This window comes from Rhinoraja longicauda, chromosome 3 (genome assembly GCF_053455715.1).
Source record: "Rhinoraja longicauda isolate Sanriku21f chromosome 3, sRhiLon1.1, whole genome shotgun sequence".
Classification (NCBI taxonomy): Eukaryota; Metazoa; Chordata; class Chondrichthyes; order Rajiformes; family Arhynchobatidae; genus Rhinoraja; species Rhinoraja longicauda.
Window position 1 is genome coordinate 41,135,420 of NC_135955.1, and position 27,872 is coordinate 41,163,291.

The window sequence follows — 27,872 nt, forward strand, 5'->3', positions numbered from 1 at the left end:
CTTTAGTACCGCTGATCCGCTTCCCTCAATCTACCTGCTATTATTTTAAAGTAATTGAAACTACTGCTTCCCAATTCCTAACACACACAAAATTCTGTTCAACCACCGTGCTTGCTTCCTTTCTCTGGATCTTACTAAAATGTTCTCACTTGCTTTTAACTGTCTCCATGAATTTTGCATCCTTTCTGCCCTGAGATAGCTTCCTGTTCTGATTCTGGCATCTAGCCCAACCTTAACTTTAATTACCATCAGCCACCTGAATAACTTCTGGGCCGAATTGCTGCGAGGTTTTGTTTGATTAAGCTCCTGGATATTTTTCTGTGTTTTTTTTTGGTGCAATTCCATAATGATCCTCAAAGAAATCTGAAAAGGTCTGGTTGTAGCTCTGCCCTCCAATGTTCATGAAGTTCATGAAGCTAAGTCACATTTTATATTGTTACTCCTAAAACTGAAAGTAAAAGGGAAACAATATTGATTCTGTTTTGGTTACTGGTTCAATTTTAAATAAAGTTAAAGATGCATGAAACTCAAGCAACAATATATTTTGTTTAATTGTTCTTTCAGGTATGACCCTGGTATATATTTTTCTAGATTAAAGACATGCAAATACAAGTTGTGATAACATTGAATGTTTCCAAAGTACATTTGCATGGGGTTTCTGGCGATATATCAATAACATTAATAATCAGGAATTACACCAAGGAGTAAAAAATAACTGCTCCAAGAAATTAGTGGGTCAAGTAACATCTGTGGAGGTAAAAGGGGTGCCTCAACATTTTATGTCCGGACCTTTTGCCTGCAAAGATAGTGTTTGACCAGCTGAGTTATTTTAGCAGTTATTTTTTTTTCCTCCAGAGTCTAGCATCCTTGTTTCTCCCATTGTGCCAAGGAGTTGAGTTCACCAGCAGCTGTTCATTTCTTCACTTTTGGGTGCAAATTAAAATCAGCTTCAAACAATTTTTTTAATAATCATTTTATTTAAGTTGTTTCTTATTTAAATTAAAAATGTGCAATGGTCCAATTACTGAAGTAAGACCAATGGCTGAACTCTATTCTAGTTAAACGTCTTTTGCCTATTATATTTAAATTATATACAAAAGTAAACAGTGAACTTCAATGATCAATTTGTTTGACATTCAGTATCAACCTAGACATTCCAATGCTACATAAATATCTATTGACCGATATACACAAATCAAGTCCACATGAAAAAATAAGTAAATAATAGTTAACAAAATCCTATTGTAGTTCAATCCTTACACATGATGCTCCGCACAAAGATTTGGTGAAATCTGGTGTGACTTTGCCACAGGAAGATCAGGTGGAACAAAGGACTGGATCTTGCACAATCTGGTCTAGTAGTGTGCTTTTTTTCACAGCAGTCCTTCGATTTTGCATCCAACAAGTTAATTAAAGGCCCAGATACCTGAATCGTCATTTAAAATGGAGCGGCCTTCAAATGGAAACCAAATCTGGCGTGACCCCACCCGAGACCAATCTTTTTATAGCCAGGTGCTAAGATCATTCAGTCATACAGAGTGGAAACAGGACCTTCAGCCCAACTTGCCCGGGCCGAACCAACATACCCCATCTACACTGCCTGCATTTGGTCCATATCCCTCTAAACATGTTCAATCCATGAATCGGTCCAAATGTTTCTTAAATGTTGCGATAGTACATGCCTCAACTACCTCCTCTGGCAGCTTGTTCTATACACCCACCAACCTTTGTGTAAAAAAATTACCCTCCTGGTTCATATTAAATCTTTCCCCCGCACCATAAACCCATGTCCTCTGGTTCTCAATTTCCCCACTCTGGGCAAAAGACTCTGTGCATGTACCCAATCTATTCCTTTCATTATTTTGTACACCTGTATAAAAACACCCCTCATCCTCCTGCGCTACAAGGAATAAAGTCCTAGCCTACTCAACCTCTCCCTGTAGCTCAGGCAAGTCCTCGTACAGCTTCTCTGCTCCCTTTCCAGCTTGACAACATCTTTCCTATAAAATGGTGCCCAGAACTGAACACAATATTCAGTTCAGAACTTTAACACAATACTCAGTTCAGAACTTTAACACAATTCAGTTCAGTTTAGTTTATTGTCAAGTGTACCGAGGTACAGTGAAAAACTTTTGTTGCTGCTATCCAGTCAGCAGAATGACAATATATAATTACAATCAAATAATTTACAGTGTATAGATACATGATAAGAGAATAATGTTTAGTACAAGGTTAAGGTTGTTGCTCTAAATGTGGCTTCATCAACATCTCATATAACTGCAAAATGACATCAATACTCTGATGTAAGCCAATCTGCCAAAAATCTTTTTTACCATCCTTTCTACCTGTGACACCACTTTTAAGGAGCTATGTACCTGCACTCCTAGATCCCTCTGCTCCACAACATTCCCCGGAGCTCTACTATTCACTGTGTAGGTCCTGCCCATGTTAGACTTCCCAAAATGCAACAACAAACATTTCTCTGTCTTAAATTCCATCAACCATTACTCAGCCCACCTGCCCAACCGATCAAGATCCTGCTGCAATTTTTGACAATTATCTTCAATCATGCCATGTACAATACCACCCAAATCATTGATAAAGATGACAAACAACAATGGGCCCAGCCCAAACCTTGAGGCACGCCATTAAGTCACAGGCCTCCAGTCAGAAAAACAACCTTTCACCATCACCCTTTTCTTCCTTTGATGAAGATAATTTTCTATCTATTCAGCAATCTCTCCTTGGATCCCATGCGATCAAACCTTCCAGAGCAGCCTAGCTTGCGGAACCTTGTGAAATGCCTTGCTGAAATCCATATACACAACATTTGCAGCTCTGCCCTCATCAACCATTTTGGTCACATCTTCATAAGACATAACCGGATTTGTGGGGCACGATCTCCCACGTACAAAACCATGCTATCCCTAATCAGTCCTTCTCCATCTAAATACGTGTATATCTTATCCGTCAGTAATCTCTCCCGTAACTTTCCAACCACAGATGTTATGCTCACTGACCTGTAGTTCCCAGGCTTTTCCCTGCAGCCCTCTTGAATAGAGGCACAACATTCCCCACCATCTAGTGTTCCGGCACCACACCCATATTTAATGACGACTCATAAACCTCAGCCAGGGCTCCTGCAATTTCCTCTCTAGCTTTCCACAGTGTCCTCAAATATATATGATCAGGCCCGGGAGATTTGTCTACCTTCGTATGCATCAGGACCTTCAGCACCTCCGAGACTGTGATAATGACTGCTCTCAAGACATTTCCATTGACTGCCCCAAGTTCCCCGGTACTCACATCTTTTTCGATGGTAAAAACAGAGGAGAAATACTGATTGAGAACCTTGCCCATCTCATGTGGCTCCACACAGAGTTGACTGCTCTGATTCCTGAGGGGTCCCATTCTCTCTCTGGATACCCTTTTTCCCTTTATGTACTTATAACACCTCTTTGAATTATCCTTATTGTTATCTGCTAGGGCTTTCTCCTGTCCCCTTTTTGCCCTCCTGATTTTTTTTGCAGCTTGCTCCTCTGTTCCCGAAACTCCTCCAGGGATACACTTGGTGAGGGAAGCTGTGCAAATAGACAAATAAAATGATCCAAAAATTATAAATTTACTTGGAATCACGTTTAGGTGTTGAAAATCAATTAACAACTTTAAGTCAAATAATGAAGGAAAATAAATGACTTATCTGGACTTACAAAGTCAATGACTGTATTTGAATATTTTCTTCAGCCATGGCTGACATAAACTTGAGGAGCTGATTGCAAAGTGGACAGGACATTTAACCTCCAGGCTTAGTCTCATGGTGGAGTATTGGTCAGATGCACTGATTTGTTTCTAACCAACAACTTGTCCAAAAGTCAAGATACCAAGGTTTAGAATTTAGTTCTGCAGTTGGTTGGCAAAAATCTTCAAAATTGTCAACTGATGGTCAGTGCAGTCCAGCCTATTCTGACCAATGTCAGTGTTACTATTCCATTGAAATATTTCAACATTTCCATCTTAGTTTTATTGTTTAAATAAGAATTTAACATTTTATTGGAAACTCATTGAAGACTAATAATTCTCTCACATGGGTCAAGTGAACACTTCACTAAATATGACTGGATCCATTATAAGGTGAGTTCACACTTCTACAGATTTCCCACAGGTTCTCTCTGTTGAAATGCATGGGCATGATGTCATGAGGAATACACACTGACATTAAATGACATGCAGCACATATTTTGACATCATTTTTGTTAAATTTAATTATACAACTAAGCTGTACAGGGTGGCATTGTTGAATTTCTGCATAAGCCACCAGACTACAGCACCCAGGGATTAGATTACATACCTCTGCATTTCTCGGCTCTCTGTGAAAATCGAATCCAGAATAAATCACATTTCTAACTATTTCCAACTCAAATTACACCAATTATGAATTTTAACCATTGATTCCTGATAAGTCACCCTTGCAACCCCAATGACACATGGGACGATGTAATTTGCTGCGTACCTTTTGGTTGGCCCTTGTTAACACAGGGCCCTCAATAATTCAACAAATGTAATCTTAATCCTCTCATTCCAATATGGAAGTCCAACAGTTCATTAAAATGGCACCTAAGCCATCTACCAACAAACTATGCTTAATCCCCCCCCCCAAGATGATCTTCCTAATTCCTCTCTCACAAAACTGTTCCCAATGCTACTTTTAATTATATCCTACAACCCTCATAGAATGTTGCTCCTAAATCCCCTCACTTGATCCTGCTATTCCATGCACTGAGGGATCTACCTCGTCTATTTTAAAAGCTGGCATTCACAAGACCCCCCAAACATCCACCATCACCCACCATGCTAAAGGTGAATACAAACCCAAACCATCATCCATATTTTGTGCTCAGATGACCCTGATGTGAATCTCTGGAGTTCTCTGCCCCAACACATTGTGGAGGTTATTTCATTATAAGTATTTAAACTGGAGGGAGATTCATTTCTGCATATTTGAGGGATTGAGGGCTATGTGGATTTGGCATAGAGGAGGGGTTGAGACTTAGGTCATCCATGATCGTATTGGATAATAGACAAGCTTAATTGGCAAGGTGACCTACTCCTGCTCCTATTTTCGCGCTGTAACCTTGGTCACAGGGGTTGACCTGGGCTTCAGGAGATGAACACTTGCAAACAGGTTTGAGCCTACTGCATCACTGCCATCCGAGAGCCACATTCAGGTTGCAATGAAATTACCACGTTCACATCATGAAGAAAAAAAAATTGGTGCAACGTCATCGTCAAAACCAAATACCTAAAATCCCAGGGTCAAATTGTCCCTTAAGTACTTGCAATTAAACGCTGATCGTTTTAATAGCAGGCTCTGCAATGCAATAGCTTTTATTTCACAACTTTCTGCTCCACGAAGAAGAGAAAACGAAAAGCCCAGCACAAAGCGCTGCGTCACAGTCCGTGACGTCACCCGGCACAGCTACCGGCCGGGGGGGGCGGGCGCGGGCGCCGCGCATGCGCGTGGGCTGCCGGCGGCTCGGCTGCTCGCGAAGTCATGGACGCGCAGCGGGTGAGTGGTCGACACCACACGGCACAGACTCCACCACACCACACCACACCACACCGACTCAACACCACACCACACCACACGACACCACACGGCACCACACGGCACCACAGACTCAACACAACACCACACTGACTCACACAACACAACACAACACAACAACACAGACTCAAACACAACACCGACCCGGGGGCGCCGGGCCCGCCTGGGTCCCCACCCCCCACCACCTGGCTGCCACTTGACCACATGTATCATGGTCTGGGAGGGCGGAGCGGTTGTTCCCGACAAGTACAGCTCCTGCGACCCTCCCCGGCCCTCTCACCCCCCCGGCCCTCCCATCCCCTCGGCCCTCTCACCCCCGCCCCCCCTCACCCACCCCCCCCTCACCCCTTCCCCCCCCGCAGCCCTTCCCCCCCCGCGGCCCCTTATCCGACCTCGCCCAACGACTCTCTCCCTGGCCCTCCCACCCCCCCTACGGTTTTTGAGACATACTTTGGGTGGGTTGTTGGAGAAAGCGGCAGGTTAGAGTGTTATGGGGGGAGCGGAAGAGGTTGGTTTGGGTGGAGAGTAAGATCGTGATGGAAGACTCCTTTGGGGGTGGGGGAGGAAGAGGTGGGCTGGGGTCTTGGCAGATAGGGCGGTTGGTGGAGATGTTGGTTGTTTTACTTTTGGTGGAGAATCTGATGAATATAAACATGTTCAAAGATGGCCCGGTGTTGTGGGGAGGGGGGTTAAGGGAGAGGGCGGGCAATGTATGTATGTGTGGTCTGATTCAGTGGCGGTTGGTTGTGGAGAGGTAGGTAAAGAGAAAGGTGACCAGGTGTTCTTTTTAGAGAGAGTAGTGAGAGCAGACGATTGAGCCAAAGAACAGTACACGCGATTGACTCGAGTTTTGGTTGGGGTGAAGGAAAAAAAGATTGGATGAAGTCTGTCTTGTGTGCGGATGAGAACAAGAGATGGGCTGCCTGGATGGCTTTGCTAAACAAAGCAAACAGCGTTAAAAACACAGACAATCAACATTTGAAAGTGCAGTTTTTGGATGCAAGTGGTTTATTTGCATGGGAAACAGCTTGCTTTGTACAGATACAATGAAGGCTCTACTCATTGCCTTTCACTCAGTTAGACTTGGGGGTCTGTGGGACACCAAGACGATTGAATTTAGACAATAAATTTCATGCAAATCCTCTGTCATCCCCAAAATGGGAAAGATCTTGGAACAGCCGAATTAAACTGGGATGCAATTACAGACTCTGGTGAGAACCAGTCTATAATGTTGAGCAACGAGACCTGGGATTGTATAGCACCCCTAAATTTAGAATAAATTGAGATAGCCTGTCTATTCCTGGTAAAGCACTCGCTCTCTTAATTTTGGGGGAGAAAAAAAAACTTGAATGACTGTTGATCAATGTTTAAATGGCCAGTTGTCCACCATGCGCGGTTCAATTGTTTTATACGGTCATGGTTTCTCTACAATGCAGCTACATACTCTGCATGGTGGACAACTGGCCATTTAAACATTGATCAAGTCATTCAAATAAGGGTTTTTTTCTCCCCCAAAATTAAGAGAGCGAGTGCTTTACCAGGAATAGACAGGCTATCTCAATTTATTCTAAATTTAGGGGTGCTATACAATCCCAGGTCTCTTTACTCAACGTTATAGACTGGTTCTCACCAGAGTCTGTAATTGCATCCCAGTTTGATTCAGCTGTTCTAAGATCTTTCCCATTTTGGGGGTGACAGAGGATTTGCATGAAAATTATTGCCTAAATTCAATCGTCTTGATGTTCCTGCAGATCCCCAAGTCTAACTGAGTGAAAGGCAATGAGTAGAGCCTTCATTGTATCTGTACAAAACTAACCATGTATGTCACTCCTTGCTATATCTAAGTATTATCCATACAGGTAGGTGAGGGTGAATGAGTTGGAGGTAGTGTAGGGAAAGACTGGATACTTGGCAGTGGCCCTGCAAGAGTTGGACTGATTGGAAGTGGGGTGGGTAATTTTATTTTTTGGTGTAAAATCTTGTGATGGAGGAATGAAAGTGCTGTATCACTGGTATACTAGCACTGTCCATTGTAATTAAATTTGAGGAGTTGGTTTGCAGTATGGTATGTTAGTCCTGTCGGAAGATTATTCATGAAATTAATTAATTAAAGGTTTGGCTCTATTGGAGCCATTGTTGCAGTGTGGGTTTACATTGTATCATTCAGAAAAGTTCAAAAACTTGTATCAATACTTATATTACAAACTTGCTTCCAAATGACACAATATTACTTTTTCCAATGGCTGTAAATGTTTTTAAAATATTTATGTACCTATGTGTTGATGCTTAATAAATATAGTCAGCAAATATTGTCACAGTGGTGTAACTTGTAAGAATGTTTTCCCTGTGACTGCATCGATTTCTTCTGGCCACTTGGGTATCCTCCCACATTCCAATGACGTAGGGTTGTAGGTTAATTGGCTTCTGTAAGTTACTCCATTGTGTACAGATGAATGGTAGAATCTGGGGGAAGTTGATTGGACTGCGGCAAAATTACTGTGGGGCAGCTACATTGAAACAATTATTTTCCAAGATAGATTTTTTCCGCTTGCAATTTCCGAAGTAACTTTCACATGGTTCTCCAGTTCCAAATCAAGACTAATTTGGCCCACGTAATGCAAATAGTGTTCCCTAATTCATTGATCATGTTATATTCAATTTGTTTTATGGAAACAAACATTATAGCAGAATGTCAGATTGTTTATTGACAATCTTGGGTGTTTCTGCTCATCCTATATAATTGGATCTTTAACTTCCTCATCAGCCAGCCCCTATCAGTATGAATTGGCAAATAGACTTCCTCCTCAATAACTGTCAGCAAAGGACTACCTTAAGACTATGCTCCATCTCCTGTTTGAATCCCCTGGTATAGCCTAGACCCAGTTACTCCATCTTTAAATTTGTCTATGATACCACTGTTGTTGGATAGTGATAAGTCAGAATATAGAGGGAAATTGAAGGTCTGATTTAATGGTGCCAGAATAACAATATTTCATCAATAGCTAGACCAAAGAGCTGATTGTCTTTGGTAAGAGAAAGCCAAGGATCCATGAACTCGTCTTCATCGACGGGAAGGCAGTGGAGCGAGTCAACCACTTCAAATTCCTAAACATGCATAACTCTGAAGATCTGTCCAGGGCCTAGAAGATTGAGGAGATTTGGTATGTCAACAAATACTCTGTGGATCTTCGACAGGTATACGATGGAGAGCATACTGACTGGTTGCATCGCAGCCTGATTCAGCAAATTGAAAACTCAGGAATGAAGAGACTATAGCGAGTGGTGGACACTGTCCAGACCATCACAGGTATTGAACCTCCCTATCAACAAAGCGATCTGCAAGAGATACTGCCTCAAAGGCTGCCAACAACACACATCAGTCTGGCCAGGCTCTCATTTCACTCCTACCAGCGGGAAGAGATGACCGGAAGCAGAAACTGTTCTCTTCATGTTCGTGAATAACATTTTCCCAATAACCATCAGGTTCCTGGAACACTGCACACTAGCTTCAACTATGAATTTCTGTGGTTGCACCACAGACCTTTTGTACTAGTGCCATTATTAATTTATTGAACGTGTATTATCTGTCTGTGCAGGCTTGGTACACTCCTACAAATAAGAATTTAATTGTTCTGTTGTCAATGCCTCTGACAATGAAACACTCTTGACTGTTGAACTTCTTATACATCTTGTTTTTTAAATGTGTGTAAGGCCAGGTCCAAAAATAGTGCTTTCAATTTCAATTTGGGCATGAAATCAACCAGCCACAAATTTGGTGGATTGGCAGACTTCAAATATGTGACACTGGTAACTGTGCAACAGCAGTAAAGAGCTTCCCATTTAAGATTTATACTTGATGCTGGTCTATTGGTTTGGATAGAATTTGATTTTCGGTAATAAGATATGTGTATTCTTGGCACAAATGTACAGTGGTGTGCCCTTACCTTTGCCCAGCACTATAATAGTATGAAGGTAGGAAGATTACTGAGGATGAGATTAGCAGTGTCAGTGTTGATTAATGCAAGTCCAAGCTGTCCTTTTCACTATTCTGGCTAATGAATTTTTGGTGGTTGAGTCCTCATCTTATTCTTTTCTTCATCACCAAGCATGCTGGTGGATAACAGATTGACTTTGAAAAGAGAAATAAATGAAGCTAAGGGAAACGTCCATATGTATTATGTATCTGAACAAGATGATCAGACTCTCTATGTAGTTTCAAAAATGGGATAGCTTTTCTGAAGAGCTTGGTTTTGTGAGATTTTTTTACTGGGACATTATATAAATATTTTCAGGATGTTACTGGAGATTGGGGTTGCAGTACCGTAATTCCAATACTGTAGTTAAAGATCACACGAGCAAGTCAAAGGATCAGCTTGTTCTACTGCAGATTAGTTTTTACTGAATTTAATGGAGGTAAATTAAATTTGCATTTTCATTTTACCTTTGCACATTGGTGGATTCGACGAGCTTACTGTTTTTTCAGATCCTACGATGAATCCTAGTTAGTATTTATAAATCAAAGAATTCTTAACTGAGCAGTCTGCAATTACAGTAAAAATAGGTAGTGCAGAGAGGCGAAAGTTCAAAGTCAATAGTTAAGCAAGAAATGATTCGATCTGAAGCCACTAAAGGTTGGGAGTGCAATTTTGAAGAAAAAACAATGACTAAATTCAAGCAATGAACTGGATTTGGAAAAGTAAGAGAAGAGAGATGAAAGAACATAAAGGCTGTAGATTTAAAAAAAGGTGTATATTATAAAGTGGATGGTAGATTTGCCATGATGACAGTAATCTTACAAATAGACATAATTTGCATTTGCTAAAGACATGAAATCTGCAGATTCATTTCTCAAAATTAGTCATCAGCTTCTTTTGTAGTCCAGGTGAAATGATAGAGCTGTGCTGGACCTTGAGGATTGATGGTATAAAGCGAGAGCAAGAACATTCAACATTGAAAAATATTGTGCAATGTGCTGTGTATCATATAGTAATATGTGCATTCTGCATTAAATAGATACCCATTTGACATTTCTGGTAATTCTAATGCTAGATAATAAAGAGTAAAATATATGGAACATGTGGTTAATTCATTGTTGTTGAACATCGAGAGCAGTTGCATCATAATAGTGCACATGTAGTGTGTGGTTTTGTTAGGTAGTTAACTTATGTTTTTCTCTAATTACAGGAAGAATTGCAAAGGATAATCTCAACACTGGCAAACAAAGATGATGAAATAGAGAATTTCATTGAAACATTAAATCACACTTTACAAAATGTTCAGGTAATACTCATGTGGGATGATTTAATTTTATTCTAGCTTTACTTCTGAAATGTACATTAACATACTTGCAGGTTTGGGTTCATTTAGGCTTTTCTGCAGTCTCATTTCTTTGGATTGACTGGCTATTCAGAAAGTTTTGTAATTGTAGCCCACATGTATAAAATCTATTAGAAAGTTTAAAAAGTAAACAGGTGAGAGTAGTATACAGTGGTATCCTCAGGATTCAATATTGACCTCATTGCAGTTTCAGAGATGTAGTGCATAATATCAAAGTTCACAGGTGACGCATTTAGAAATGTAAATGGAAAGAGATTTCAGAATGGCACAGGCAAACACAGCAGATAAAATTTACAGAAGCATAACAAACACATTCCAGCAGTTGAAGATTGTAGACTGGACATCTCAGGATGAAATCAATAGCCTGGAAAACAAAGGCTTAACATCTGTTGCCATTGTCACAATGTTCGAGAAGGCATGAGGAGATAGCAGAGTTGGCGATAAGCTAATGTGATGCAAAGGTTGGTTTGCCAACGAACAACAGTTTAATTTTTAACAGCAGGTTTAATGTTCTAAATGCAAACAAAAAATGCATATGCAGGACATCTGATATTTTTTAAAATAGCATTACTCAAGGTAAGCCAACACCTATAGAACAAAGACATTAGAACTGGAAAAGTAAGAAACCATGTTTTAAGCTACAGATTAGGCGTGGGTGATAGAACAAAGCAAATATCAATGATAAGGCAGAAAGCAAGTAATTCCAGATGATGTATTGCCGATGCAGTCAGTGAGGAGGAGGAGGTAAACAGAATGTGATGAGGAGAAGAGGAAAATAAACACCACAGATGAGAAATACAACGCAATGGAAATCTGAAATAAAGCTGAAAGTACTCAGCAGGTTGGGTAACATCTGTCAAGAAAGGAAAAACTAAGCTAAATTTGCTGTGTTGGAGGGTGGCAGAATGCAGGATTTTTTTGTGGGGAAATTGTTAGAAGCTAATTTAAAGATTTAGTGAGTGAGTTAGAGAAAAATCAAGTTACCTAAGCATTGTCAACATGGTTTGGTGAAAAGGAAATAGTCTAATTTATTAGAAGATGCTGCAACAAATGTTATGTATAAATGAGAACTTGTGATATAGCTGGTAACCTGCTGGCTTTGAAGAGACTGGGTATAAACGGGCAAGATGGCCCAATGGATTGGCGCTGGTGCATCCACTTTGACAATTTATGTAAATAACTGAAGGGACCGGAGGTATCGTTCTGAAATTTGTTAATGTACAACAATATTTTTGTTGTTATTGCTAGCTAACATGAAGGAGACATAAGAAGGCTTCACTAGGTAACAGGTCAAGATATGGCAAATGTAGGAAAAATGTGGAATTGACCATTATTGTAGGTATATTTAAATGACAAGATCACAGAGGAATCTGGCCTACTGACTACTGGGAAGCTGATATTGCTACAGGAATTAAATGCAAAGGCTTGGCTTCAACACAAAAAGTGACTGAATAATATCAAGGAGGCTTTGGGGAAGTATGATCATAATAAAAAATACAACTAGTTTCAAAAATCTAAACTGAAATTGGTAAGGAACGAGAGGAGAGTTGACCGGTTGATTGGAGGACAGTAAACCCTTGTTATTACGGACCACTTTCCAATGGATTTCGGGTATAGCGGATTGTCTCTTTAAGATTACACTGCAGAGATTATTGACATTGACAAGCAATCGCCTTTAGTATTGATAGCTTGCAGTAAAAAAAAAATTTTTTTTGCTGTTAAAAAGAATATTGTACACTCAACAGGTTAGTGTCTTTGGAAGAGAAGCGAAGTTAATGTTTACAGTTGATGTCCTTTCACCGTGAACTCCGGGCGGGCAGTTGGTCATATGATTCTTGCTTGGAGTGGGACAGGGTTTCTTCACCCCGCCACATGGTTACCCCAATGCCTGAGATTTCCCATTTTGTTCTCAATCTCTAAATGTGAGGATCTAGTTATTGCCATTCCCCAGCTGCACTAGAGAAGGTGGTTGCCGGATGTCCTTGGGCTGCTGTGCTCTGTGGTGAGGGAGGTCTCACTGTGCTCTCAGTGACTTGGCTCCAGGATTCTGACCCAGTGCCAGTGACCCAGTGATATCAATGGGGGGGGACCCATTAGTCGGTTATCGTGGACAATCAGCAAAAACTGACAACATTTCTCCCCCCATGGTCTGTAATAATGAGGTTATACTGTTCTTTATAACTACACAGTAGTCCTTAGTATCTACAGAGATGTATTGTAAAACATCTAATTTTAAGGCACAAACTTGAAAGAAAATAGGTTTAAAGATGGTATTGAATCAAAGGAATAACCTCAAAGATGCCAGAAGTAGCAGTAGGCCTGAGAATTGGAATCATTTTAGAACTTGACCAAATAGGATAAAGAAGGGCAAGATATAAAATGAGAATAGGCTGATGAAATATGTAAAATTCATGCTGTGTAAAAAGAAAAAGAACCAAGGAAGACAAACGTGGGTCACCCAGATATTTTGCCATAAAAGAACCTCATCTAGTTAGTTCAACATGATGACCATTTATTATCTCAGTTGTCAGAAGGTATAGCTTTGTGTATTCCCTTTTATCAAGACTTTTTATCTTTAATCTCTTCGTCATCTGTTTAACCTTAATTGCAGAACAAATGCTCAGCAGTTCATGGAAGGAAATGGAGTTAATGTTTCAGATCAAAAAACCTTTGTTTAAACCTGGAAAACAAAATTAGTTGTAATTTGCAGAGAGGTTGGGAGGGATGTTTAGGCCAAAAGCAATATCTCTAATGGAGAGAGGCCAGACTATCATAGAAATGGATGGTTGATAAATTAAGGAAGACTATTAGAGAAAACAGAGGAACATAAAGTCTATAAAATGTAGTGCTTTAGGGAATACTATGCAGGTCAGGCCAGTGGAGAGAGGAGAAAATGAGCCAACCACAGATGGATAATGCACCACTGGCCAGTTCTGATACAGAAAAAGTGAGTTACCTGAAACCATTGAATTCAATGTGGAGGCTAAAAAGTTGTAACGCTTAACACCTGAAGGCTCCTCTTGAATTGGCACTCATAATAACAACATTGGCGACCATTAACAGCTTAGAATGCAAAGAATTTCAAGTGGAAAGCTCTACTTGATTTGAATACAATACTCTGTAAAACAGTTATCTAATCTGCACGTGGTTTCTCCAATGTAAAGGAGTCCGCATTGTGAGCACTGAATGCGATACACCAGATTGGAACAATGCAAGTAAATTGCTGTGTCATCTGGAAGGAATATTTGGATTCCTGGATGAAGGGCTTGTTGAAACAGAAACACAGATGAGGGAACTACAAAGGAAATAGATACTTCAGAAAGCTGAAAGGGGAGAGGAAGGTGCCTGGTGGTGAAATCTCATTGGAACAGGCAGAAATTGGGAAGGATCATCTGTTGGATGTGGAAAGTGAGAACCAGGGGAATTCTATCCTTCCTCTACTGGGGGATGAGGGGTTGAGACCGAAACTATGGAAAATAAATAAGAGGTGAGCTAGGGCTTGTGACACCCATGATTCAGGAAGAAGGCATCTTGAAGGTTTGTAGAAAGGCTCATCTCAGTAAATATTAGGATGGAAGAAGTAGAATGGATTGTTATTGTTATAGGAGCTGGGTGGGAGGAAGTATGGTTGGGTTAGCTGTAGGCTTGTTTTGGATGTTTGTTGTAAACATTCATCACAAAGTTACCGTAAAAGTCTCTTGAAGTTAAGATCTATTTAACCCATCATTTTTCAATTCCTTTTTCCAATATCTCTCCGTAAATGAAGTAGTATATGGATGGTAATCTCTCAGCACTCTGCTGAGACCATTCACATCCTTTCTGAAGTTTTCTACCGTGAGCTGTCCATATACTCCAGCTGAGGTCCAATCAACCATTTATAAAACTCTACAATGGCCTCTTTTGGTTTTGTATTAATCCATAACTTATAAACCTAAATAATTTGCATGATTATCAGAGGTGTACTTTAGAGAACATAATTATATATTTTTCAAAAAAATCCTAATTATTTTAACTTAAATATGCCATTTATGGTTTAAGAAAACCAAAACTCGTAATGCTCCAAGCTGGGTCGCAGCTATGGAAGTGAATCGATTAACATTGACCTTTGATTAGATAAAGCTCTTGTGTACAGTGATCGCTGGTCAGCGTGGACTCGATGGGCCTGTTTCCATGCTGTATCTCTAAACTAAACTAAAAGAAAAAGCTCCTTTTAAATTCAGTAAGGCCTCCTCATCTATACTTCAAAATGTCCTGTTTATCATATATAGAACACCTTTTGCTACTCTGCCATCCATTTAATCATTCTATCAGTCTTGCAAAGTCTACTAGTCTTGCTCTAAGTAGCAGGCATATGTTGAGTGTTCTCCACAAGACTATCTTCCTAGCATTGTACTATAATTTGAGAAATACCAATGATGGTTTTGAACTTACCTGCCTGCTTTAAAATGTTCTTTGAAATGGTAGTAACCCTATCGATTTTCCTAAAATGACCAAATACTGAACTGTTTTGTTTAGCATAACTTGTCAATGTTGAGACCTTGAACTGGTTCTCGTGCTCGATGGACTCTATTCTACACCGTTCATTTTTGCGTGGTTTTTGAGCCTTCTAATTTTATTATTTTTATTTTTCTGTCCCATATTTTTATACGTATATAAAAAGAAGCTTGGCAGTGCCTAAGTGGTGTTATCAGTCTTTCTGGTTCATAGTAATCTAAAAATTTGCACCTTGTTTACTGTATAACTAAAATTTGTTTTTTTTACTTTCACATTTCATGGCAGGTCAATACTGCCAAGGTGCTGTTAGACTTGGAGCAAGAATTTGGTGCTCTCCAGATCATCCTGGATGAAATGAAGGACAATATGGCAAACAAAATTAAACAAGAACAAGCATACAAAAGTCAGGGACTCCAGGTAAGAGCTATGCGCTCATCATGTGTTATGACAATGTTGTTGTAATTGACTGCAATAAATATTTTTTTAATCTGGGTACTTTGTGTTAAATTTTATACACAATTTTATTCTTGTATCTTAATTATATATTTTATCAATTCAAACTGCTAATTTGGAAACACTATCATGTTGCCCTTAATTTAGCAGTTCTTGGTATTCAAAGTTATAAATATGAATTATAAATATGAATTAACAATCTTTTTGACACATTTGTTGATGAATTGGAAGTTGAGCACAGTTGTGACTCAATTGTCAGCCACCTTTGAATGACCTGAACAAACTGACGGCAGAGGCATGTATTTCATTCAGTAAGAGTAGAGTCTTTACAGATGCTTTGATTTTATTTTTTGTGCATTTTATGAAAATGCACATAAAGTTCATACTTATACACTTTTATATATTCACAGTCAATGCTTGAATGAATAAATGCAATCAAATAATAGAATCATAGAAAGTTTATAGCCATAGCAATAGAGCACAGAAATAGATCCTTCAGCTTCAACTACGACCCATTACTTTGCTCCTGGATCTCTTGGTTGATCTCATCAGTCCTCCCTTCTGGTAGAGTTGCCAAAATTCTCTTCATATTCTGATCAAGATGGACTTCACAGCTGTCCATGTGCTGTTGACACACTAAAGCTCCCCTTTTGGTTGGAAGTGAGTCTTTTAGACCTTCCACGGTTTTTTTTGATGCACTATTTGTTATTGTTTTGGGGCCACATTAATGAAGGTAACATACTATGATCCATGGTATGAATGCATATTTGCCATCTCGTTTTGACAAAGATATAATCTAATGAATGTCTGCCACCTGCTGTGTCCTATTGGGTGTTGCTTTCCTTCTTGCTTGAGTGAAGCAAATCTAGTGGACCAATGGGTTACCTCAATCTCGCATGGGCCCTAGCTACGCCTGCCTCTTTGTCGGGTACGTCGAACAATCCCTGTTCCAGACGTACACTGGCCCCATCCCCGAACTCTACCTCCGCTACATCGACGACTGCATTGGTGCTACCTCTTGCACCCATGCAGAACTCACTGACTTTATACACTTCACCTCCAATTTCCATCCTGCCCTTAAATATACCTGGACTATCTCTGACATCTCCCTCCCGTTTCTGGACCTCGCCATCTCCATCACAGGAGAAAAATTAGTGACGGACATTTATTACAAGCCCACCGACTCGCACAGCTATCTGGACTACACTTCTTCCCACCCGGTCCCCTGCAAAAAGTCTATCCCCTACTCCCAATTCCTCCGTCTACGCCGCATCTGTGCCCGGGATGAGGTGTTTCAGACTAGGGCTTCCGAGATGTCCTCGTTTTTCAGAAAACGGGGCTTCCCCTCCTCCATTATAGATGAGGCTCTCACTAGGGTCTCTTCTACATCCCGCAGCTCCGCTCTTGCTCCCCATCCCCCCACTCGCAACAAGGACAGGATCCCCCTCGTTCTCACCTTCCACCCCACCAGCCAGCGGATCCAACATATCATCCACCAACATTTCCGTCACCTACAACAGGACCCCACCACTGGCCATATCTTCCCATCCCCTCCCCTCTCTGCATTCCGCAGAGACCGTTCCCTCCGCAACTCCCTGGTCCACTCGTCCCTTCCTACCCAAACCACCCTAACCCCGGGCACTTTCCCTTGCAACCGCACGAGATGCAACACCTGTCCCTTTACCTCCCCCCTCAACTCCATCAAAGGACCCAAACATTCTTTCCAGGTGAGACAGAGGTTCACCTGCACCTCCTCCAACCTCATCTATTGCATCCGCTGCTCTAGATGTCAACTCATCTATATCGGCGAAACCAAGCGCAGGCTCGGCGATCGCTTCGCTGAACACCTGCGCTCGGTCCGCATTAACGCAACTGATCTCCCGGTGGCCCAGCACTTCAACTCCCCCTCCCATTCCCAGTCTGACCTCTCTGTCATGGGCCTCCTCCAGTGCCATAGTGAGGCCCGCCGGAAATTGGAGGAGCAGCACCTCATATTTCGCCTGGGCAGTTTGCGGCCCGGTGGTATGAACGTTGACTTCTCCAACTTCAGATAGCTCCTCTGTCCCTCCCTTCCCCTCCTCCTTCCCAGATCTCCCTCTATCTTCCTGTCTCCACCTATATCCTTCCTTTGTCCCACCCCCGACATCAGTCTGAAGAAGGGTCTCGACCCGAAACGTCACCCATTCCTTCTCTCCCGAGATGCTGCCTGACCTGCTGAGTTACTCCAGCATTTTGTGAATACCTCAATCTCAGTGGTGTACTGCAGTGGAAATTATAAGAAAATTGAACAACTTTGTAATATGGTTAACCCAAGAACATTTATGGATGTCACACACTGGCGAAGTATGATGGAAAATCAGGCCAACACAGTGAAGGTAATTTAAAGGTCATGTTGGGAGAGGCAGTAATCAGATTAGGACAATGTTTAGGTTGCAAGGTATAGCTAACTGGAGTAAAGATAAACATAGGATATTGGTAAACCAGGCTGAGGGAAATAACACTGATCAGGAGATTAGAAGAGTCATTTTATGACGCCCATAAAGAGAACAAATGGGAAAAATATTTTCTAAGCACAGGAAGAAAAGTCCCAGCAGTAGTTAGCTGGAGGCAACTCCAGCAGAGATAAAAACAAGTATCAAAAATGACAAAGAAAATTGAGTCACCGGTGAATTATTGCAAAAATGTAAAATCTACATAAAATTATTGTAATGCGAATCATATAAAATTCTGTGTTAGGCCTTAGACTCTCTCGGTGTTTCCCAGTATACACTGACAAGTCCTGAATAAACAGACTTGTTCGAGAAACTCGCCATCATGATACAAGATTTTCTTTTTCTGCTATCCTGATTTGGGTCATAAGAGGGCGATTGGGCTCCATGTGTAAACCTGATTTAGTGTGCAGGTCAAATACACAAATCTTTCCAACATATATTCATGTAATACCTGACATGTATGCATTTGAAGGCTGAACTTCATTGAAACAATATACTTCCACAAAAAAAGATCCACTACCAATCTGTCTCCCTGGCACAGCACTGTCGTGTTCCCCTCCCCGCAATAAAGTTCCATGACAAACACAAATAAACATCGACTACTTTTCAAATCTCTGGAACGAGGGGGGGCTGTTTGGAGATTTCTCTACATCTGATGTGTGAGTTCTTTAAAGGCCAGCTGGTTAGCGTTCAGGGCCAGTATATTCCTAAGAGGATGCTAGAAAAAGATGGCAATGTTCGAGAATCTTGGGTGGCAAGATGTATAGCAAGTTCAGCCAAAAAGAAAAAGAATGTGCAAGGTTTAGGAAACTGAAATCAGGCTAGTCCATTAAGGAATATGAAGCGACCATGAATTTGAACAAGAATTATGTGAGTTAAAGGAACCATGAAATGTTATTGGCATTTCAGGTTAAGGAGAATCTATATTGTATATACAGTATTGTAGTGACCAGGAATGTGCTGTCAGGGGAGATAATGGAAGCAGATATGATAGCAATGTTTAAGGCCTGTTTATGTGCTGTATGATTCTGTCATCACGATTGATTTGTGTCCATGACTTAATGTGAAATGGATGCATTTGAATGGCCATCACGGACCTTGAGATCATATGTCAAGTTCACAGAAGTCTTACTTAAATGGTGGAAGGATCATACCTTCTGCCAAACTTTGTATTCACCGTCCTGTCGAATACCACTTGTACTATCTCTGCCTGTCTGCTAGTCCCACACTGACTTCTTTAATACCCTCTGTACTTGGAGCTGGTAGGTATTGAGGTTATACATGACCATAGAACAACTCCGAAGTTTGAAGTTCCATTGTTCAGTCTTAAACATGGTATATTTAAATTAAAAACCCTGCACTGTTAACATTTTCAATTAGTTTTTAGTGATCTTGTGGAAAAACTCTGTTCCAGAAATTAGATCTTTTTCCTGTGAGACCAGCCAAGCTTACTTGCTTAAAATAAAATAAAAACTGAAATTAAAAAGAAAAAAGGCTGTAAATGTTTAGCAGGTCTGGCAGCATCAGTGGAAAGAAACAGCAAGCATTTCAGGTCAAAGATCTGAAATATTGTCTCATTTTATCTATTCATTCCAGTATATGGAATAATCTGCATGCCAGGTAGCATATTTTCTAGACTGTTGGATATTATTTCTAATAATACCTCGGCATGCTTTTAATTCACTTTTCTCTATCCTATGCTTCACTGGCTAGTTTCAGCAGTAGATGAGTTGAAACAAAAAGCTGCAAAGTAGAATCTTACAAATGTGATATTAGGGGGACTTTCTGATGACATTTGTTTTAAGCACAGTCAAACAAAAGTACAGACTTCAAACATGATCTAATTGAATAACATAGAATTGGTAATAATACTGGAAGTATGATGTGGGGCCAAACATAATTATTTTGGGCATCCTGTTATTAAAGTTAAAATTGCAATTTATTCACAACTGGATAAGCAGGCTGACAACAATGGATAAGCACAAATTCCAAAATTCCTGCTTCACTTCAATCCTATTCCAAGTGTTTTGAGCCTGCCAGTGTCCAAGCAGTCTGATTAGTCTTCCAAGTGGACCTGCTGTCAATCCTCAAGAGTTATTCCTCCTGGCTCTTTGGCTAATTTTGACTAATCAGTGTGTGAATGAAATCAATACATGTTTGAAAAATAAACCAAATCAAGTCTATATTTGTGCGTTCACCTCATTACTTTTCGAGTTGAGGTCAAATCAGTCTAATTTTTAATATTTTTTATGCTCGGATGCATGATTTGATTTTTTTCAATATAGAACCATAGAGGACCTTTGTAACTTGGGTTTTGAGTGACATTGTTTTCTGGATTAGATGAATAGTTCAATGAAAATGTGCCTACTTTTTTCTAACAAATGTGATAGTTGTAACTAGGAGAAATATAAACATTAAGTTTTTTGTGTGTTTATGTCTGCTGCTGAAATTCAGATTTATCAAATCCTCTTGGGTAGAAATGTAACTTTTTATTGCGATATGTGGACCCATTTAATTTAATTTCCTTTGATCATTTTTTTAATCAGAACCAACTGACCATATGCAGCAATGCATTGGAAGGCTCAGAGGAGCTGTTGGAGTATGCAAATAGGACACTGAGCACAAAGGACTCTGAAGCTTTCACTAAGGTATTGATTTGACTATTTGTCGAAATGACCGGGATAATGTTGAACATGGTCGAGAGAAGATTTAAAAAAATTGGCATCTTATGAGTTGAAATTAAATATTTTTAAAAATGGTTAAAAGTGTCCAATGCAATATGGGATCCTTATTCTAAAACATGAGAGTTTGTCATCTTTTTCCACTGGCAAACCATGTGGCATTACATCCACCAGGATCAAAATTCGTGGCATATTTCCAATTTGCCCTTTTAATGGAGACAAGTGTCAAGTATCACTGGCATAGTGGCGCAGCAGTAGAGTTGCTGCCTAACTGCCAGAGACCCGCATTCAGTCCTGACCATGGGTGCTGTCTGTACAGAGTTTGTACTTTCTCCCTGTGACCGCATGGGTTTTCTCTGGCTGCTCTTGTTTCCTCCCACACTCCAAAGACGTACAGGTTTATAGGTCAATTGACTTCTGTAAATTGTCCATAGTGTGCAAGATATTTCTAGTGTAAGGGGGGTGATTGCTGGTCGGCACGGACTCGGTGGGTCAGTGGGCCTGTTTACGTGCAGTATCTCTAAAACTAAAACTAAATCACATGAATCAATTTTAGGGCACAGTGCAGAAGTGGAAAGCCTAATCTTGTTTGCAGTTAACTATACAACTGAACTTGGTTGTCAACCTGGAAAGTTGCAGTGATAAACCTAAAGTGTGTCCAAATTAAACTAGAGAGAGAATTTCACTGGGGACTGTTCTCGTGTATTACCTGTGGTTTATAAGATTGACATATTCTTCATTATAGTCCCTATCTCTGTCCCCTCCCTGAGAGCTTGCATTTTTTCTCTACGTGATCCACCCAATGACATTTACAAAATATGGAATCTGCACAATGACAGTGTCAGGTTTGACATTCATGCCCAAGAAAGGCAGTCCCAGCACAGGCAAGGTTGCTCTTTCATGTGCTCTTTCAGCACCTGTTGTGGCTTGAATGTTGCACTGAGGCAGACCTGAAGCTGATGCCCAGATTCAGGCGGTGCTTTCCTGGACTATGTTCCATTTGCATTCCCTTGTCAAGAATCTCATCCTGTCATGGATGGAAATAAATTTGAAACATTATATTTGCATCCAGGCCAAGTTCACTCCCTTGCTAAATATTTAATTAATCTGTTATCTGTTGATGATGACAAAAGAGCATAAATGATCATGGGAAAGCTGTGTTTAGTTTATAGTGTGGGTTTCCTTTTGTATTAATTCTGAATATATATATTTTTAATTAAGAAAGCACATTGATGTATCAATTTTAAGACAGTACTATATTTTAATGGAAGTATTGTTGCTTTCACATTGGCTTGAAATTCTGTGATTACTTTAATCAAATTTTGAGATACAACCAACTTATTACCTGCTGACACTTCATAATACTAAAACCAGAAATTTAAATTTCTATGCTAACTTTTCTGCTTGTAACTGATGAGAATGCCTGCTTTGGCTTTGGTTTCTTGCTGATACAGTAAACCCTCATTATAAAGGACCATAGTAGGGGAGAACAGTGTCTGGTATTCTCGATTGTCCAAGTAAGGTATTATTGTAGTGAATAGAAATAAAGAACGGCAGATGCTGGTTAATACACAAAAGAACACAAAGTGCTGGCTTAACTCAGCAGGTCAGGCAGCATCTGTAGAGAACATGGATAGGTGACATTGGGACCTTTCTTCAAACTGATTCAGTCGGCTGAGTTAGCAGTTTGCTGTGTTGTGTCCCCAATACTGCTGTCTGCACCAGCAAGCCCTCTTCACCAGCTATTGCACGGTGTGGTTGATGCGGCTGTTGTTGTGGCTCACGTTATATGCTCTGGCTGGCAGCTCTTTCTTCAGGCCGCTGCCAATGACAGGACACGATCAGTCACCGTGGGCTCCCTCCTGTCTAACCAGCTACCACTTCCTGTCAGCCGTCACTTTGTCCACTCTGCCACTGCCCTCTCCACTGCTGCCTCCTTCTCCCATCATTTTGTCCACTACCAACATCTTCCGAGGTGGAGTATGTTGGTGACTCTGGGGAGAAGGCAAATGTGGCGGGGGAGGGGGAACAGAGGCCGAGTGTAAGAAGCGGCAGCTGATGAGTGGGGAGGGAGCCCCATGCTTCTCTGGTGCACCTTGTGAGCAGGGGATAGCATTGGTACATCCGTCTGCTAGAACCGAAATCTGTTATAAAGGGTTCCATTAAAACGAGGGTTTATGGTATATCACAGTCCCGCATTGTGGAGAAAATAAAACATTTGGCCAAGGGTGTTCTGAACTTAGTTAGATCAGATGTGTGCCACATATCATGTATCCCAAAACGGGCATTTGATCTTCTGTTTATTTAAATGTGAAAACAAAAATATAAAAACATATTAAGTCTGCTCTTAACAAAAGCCATTAAATATGCTTAAAAAATATATTAACAAATTGGAGCGTGTGACCTAGCGTGGAGGAATGGAAGGAACTGCGATAGATATTGCGGGGAAGGGAAAAGGTTAATATTATTCTGTAGTGTAGGAAAATAACTGCAGATGCTGGTACAAATCAAAGGTATTTATTCACAAAATGCTGGAGTAACTCAGCAGGTCAGGCTGCATTCTCTCCTGAGATGCTGCCTGACCTGCTGAGTTACTCCAGCATTTTGTGAATATTATTCTGTAATTCTGAGGTATTTCTTTGGAAGCATGTAGGTCAACTATTGCAGGGCTGATAAGTTTCCAGGTGTCAACATAAAGTTATTTCTGTGGCTGATACTTTTGGAGTCTCATACAGACATAAAGTGTGAGTTACCTGAAGTTCAATTCAGCTTTTCATGCATTAAACAAGGTTTAAAAGCTGCAGGTGCAATTAAATACGTATTTACAATGTTGTGGTATTAAATGAATTGGCTTAAATGAAAATTCAAGACTGGATTCTAAATGATTCTAACTCTAGGCATTTGGGAAAGGAAGAAAGGAAAGTGACTGGCAATATAGAATAAGGAGAATGCTGTAGTTCTGGAGAGAGGATACCCTCAAATAATTAAGAGTCCAAAGCTATCCATTTAGAAAAACCATACCGGTGCAATTACGCTATTCAGACTGCTCTATTGACGTATCAATTACTAGGAAAAATATTGAAGAGTGTAGGAAGGAACTGCAGATGCTGGTTTACACCACAGATAAACACAAAATGCTTGAGTACCTCAGACATCACCCATTCCTTCTCTCCAGAGATGCTGTCTGTCCCGCTGAATTACTCCAGCATTTTGTGTCTATCTTCAAAATATTGAAGAGATTTGAAATATATTTGTAGAGATATACAAAAGACATAGAGTGGTGATAATGAATGTCTTAAGCTACAGATATTTGTTAATTTTAGGACTTTCAATATACAATGTTTTTGCTCTATCACACATTGGCTCTTTGGAGTTTCTTATCCTTTTAAGCTTCTTCCAAAATTAACAATCTTTAATGTTAGGCAGAGGAAGGTTATATTGAGAAGAACAATAGGCAGCATTTGCAATCTCAGATAATGCAGCTTTGTCATCAAACATGGCTAAACTGGCTGTTCTAAAATGTACTGATGTTTACACAGGCCAATGACGTAAACACCACCTGTGCTCGTGCCTCTTGACACAGTTGATTATTGAAATTAATCACTGTTGGTTGTGACAAAGATTAGTCCCAAAAGTTCATAATGTGGTATGAAAGACAAAGATGTTTTATGGGAACGAATGGAAAAGTGTGTATGGTTAATTCAGAAACTGCAGGTGCTCCAAGTTTGATCCAAATAATACAAGGTATGTTCATGGCCAGGCATGGTTAATTTGAACATGGCTAATTTCAAGTGTGCAAACCTTTATATTATCCATCTTGCAAGGGAACCAGCAAGTGCAGGTATTGTGGCAGCGCAAAATGTTCCAAAGACCCAATGTGAATCAACAAGGAAAGTGGTTGCTCTCCTAAACAAGTATTTAAGCAAGGTGAGGAATGGGCACATTTGGAAGAGGTTGCACGTACATTCGTGTTGAGGTATGAGGCACGGTGGCGCAGCGGTAGAGTTGCTGCCTTACAGCGAATGCAGCACCGGAGACTCAGGTTCGCCGTCTGTATGGAGTTTGTACGTTCTCCCCGTGACCTGCGTAGGTTTTCTCCGAGATCTTCGGTTTCCTCCCACACTCCAAAGACGTGCAGGTTTGTAGGTTGTCCCTGGTGTGTGTAGGATAGTGTTAGTGTGCGGGGATCGCTGGGCGGCACGGACTTGGTGGGCCGAAAGGGCCTGTTTCCGCGCTGTAGAATCTAAATCTAAAAGACAGCTCTGGAGATTAAGGCAGCCAAATATTACCTTCTCTCCTTAAAGGCAAAGTTGGGGGTGATTGTAAGCTTAAACCTCTCTTCTTCTAATACTGAACCCTTGAGACATCCAATTGGATATTTTAAAACCATTCTTTCAGTGATGCAGCAATCTAACACATATGGATGAAGTTGCTATTCTTCTCAGATTATATAATATTTTGTGTCTCAAGTCATTGAACAATATTATACAAGAAAGATTATGGATAATAGAGCCTTGAACCTCAACAATGCCTCTGGATATCTTGTAAACATCAACAATATGGGTGATGGCAGGTGGCAATTTATTTCTTGCTATTGTCACTTCCTACAAAGCATGACTGAGGTACTATCACCGCGTTTGTGGTTTAAAGCCTGCAGAGCCTAATGGGGCATGTCATCTTGTAATTGAGAAGCAATGACAAATTCATTTTTCAGGAAAATTTGAAGAGGCACAATATCAAAATAGGCTCCAGTAGTGCCTCATGAAATGCCGAAACTCATACAAGAATGAATGGAGGAAATTTGGATAGGTTCATATCTTCTATAGATTTAATGACCAGTAAAATCTCAGAGGCTTTGTTTGAAGAACACGGTGACATGGTAGCATTACTGACAGATTAAATTTAGTTTATTATATTATTGTCATATGTACTTGGGTACAGTGAAGGGTTTTTTGTTGCGTGTTATCCAGTCAGCAAAAAGACTACATGATTACAATCAAGCTGTCCATGTACAGATAAACATTTAGTGCAAGATAAAGTCCAGTAAAGTCCAATTAAAGATAGTCCAAAGATCTGCAATGAGGTGGCAGTTCATGCCAAATAGCAAATTGCCCCTGGTATAGGTGGGGGGAAGGCAAACTTTGGGAGGGAGGAATTACAGCTAAATCCTAAATTGCAGAGGTAGAGAAAGGAGGGAGGTCAAAGTGTTCAAAGACTAGAAAATTACTGAAATATGTTTTATTGTTATTCCAAAAGGGCATGATGAGCCAAACACCAACAATAGACAGTTTACGCTCTGTCGGAATGTTGTAGAAAAGTATTAAATTTGATCTAGCAATAATGTTGTCTTTCAGGGTTGTGTGCACCTTGAAGAGAAATGTGTGCAGCAGAGTGGAGATATTTGGGTAGTGCTACTAAAGAAGTCTTGACGTTTCTGTAATTTGTCGTGTAAATTTTCTTGCACAGTAGTTGGGATGAAACTAGATATGGCGGGGCGGGGGGGGTAGAGTGGTGAATGTTGGTGATGAATCAAGCGAGCAGTTTTATTTGGAATAATTGATATTCCTGCATTTCATTGGGAGCTGCCCTCAACCAAACCAATATTCCACCATTCTCGAGTTGGTAAACTACTTGATCTGCTATCAGGTTCAACTTGCAAGTTTGTTTTTGCATCCAAAGCATTGTCACAAGTGATTTCTGGATATTTGTGACAAACAAAATAGCACGAGGATTGGTTTTCCTGGGCCTGTTGTTCCAGTTTGACTGCACTAGGATTTTGGTTTATTATTATCAGGTGTACCGAGGTACAGTGGAAAGCTTTGTTTTGAATGGTATGCAATCAGATGATATTATACATAAATCATGTCGAACTTAAGTACAATTGGTAGAGCAAAGATACGGAATGCAGAATATATTTCTCAACATTGTAGAGCATCAGTTCCATAGACAGTCCAATGTCTACAATGTGGTTGAGGTAAATTGCATAGTACCCTGGCTTATGGAGGGACTGTTCAAAAGCCTGATAACAGGGAAAGAAGCCGTTCCTGAGTCTGGTGCTGCATACTTTCAAGCTTCTGTACTTTTTTCTTTTTTTTTTAGATTTAGATTCTACAGCGCGGAAACAGGCCCTTTCGGCCCACCAAGTCCGCGCCGCCCAGCGATCCCCGCACATTAACACTATCCTACACACACCAGGGACAATTTTTACATTTACCCAGTCAATTAACCTACAAACCTGCACGTCTTTGGAGTGTGGGAGGAAACCGAAGATCTCGGAGAAAACCCATGCAGGTCACGGGGAGAACGTACAAACTCCATACAGACTCCATACAAACTCCATACAAACTCCATATCCCGATGGGAACAGGAAGAAGGGGGAATGACTAGGGTGGAACAAGCATTTAATTAAAGATAGATACAAAATGGAGCAATTCAGCGGGTCAGGCAGCATCTTTGGAGAAAGGGATGGGTGACATTTCAGGTTGGGACCCTTCTTCAGACTGCCGGAGAACAGTAGAAATCACGGAGGGAGCAGTGGGAGTGGGTCTTGCAGAACTCCTGTCAGAGAAAGGTAGAGAACTACCTCAAAGTAAAGATTTCGTTAAGATTTCGCAGTGAAGTGAGCCAAAATATAGAAGCAAAGAACTGCAGATCCTGGTTTATACCATAGATAGATACAAAGTGTTGGAATAATTCAGTGGGTCAGGCAGCATCTCTAGAGCAAAAGGATGGGGTGACGTTTTCGGGTCGGGACCCTTCTCCAGCCTGGAGTCTTTGATTATTTTGGTAACATGAAATGTAGATGGTCAG

At 40.5% G+C, this 27,872-nt stretch overlaps 1 protein-coding gene across 3 annotated transcripts in view; it reads left to right on the forward strand.

Moving 5' to 3' along the window:
• The first annotated feature begins 5,479 nt into the window (after positions 1–5,479).
• Positions 5,480–27,872, forward strand: part of LOC144591952 (FSD1-like protein) — a 55,227-nt gene continuing 32,834 nt past the window's right edge. For all 3 annotated transcript variants that reach the window (XM_078396010.1, XM_078396011.1, XM_078396013.1), the window contains exons 1-4: positions 5,480–5,566; positions 10,790–10,885; positions 15,722–15,853; positions 20,928–21,029. In XM_078396010.1, the coding sequence (XP_078252136.1) occupies positions 5,552–5,566; positions 10,790–10,885; positions 15,722–15,853; positions 20,928–21,029 (345 nt within the window). In that variant the 5' untranslated portion in view covers positions 5,480–5,551. The remainder of the gene's footprint in view (positions 5,567–10,789; positions 10,886–15,721; positions 15,854–20,927; positions 21,030–27,872) is intronic.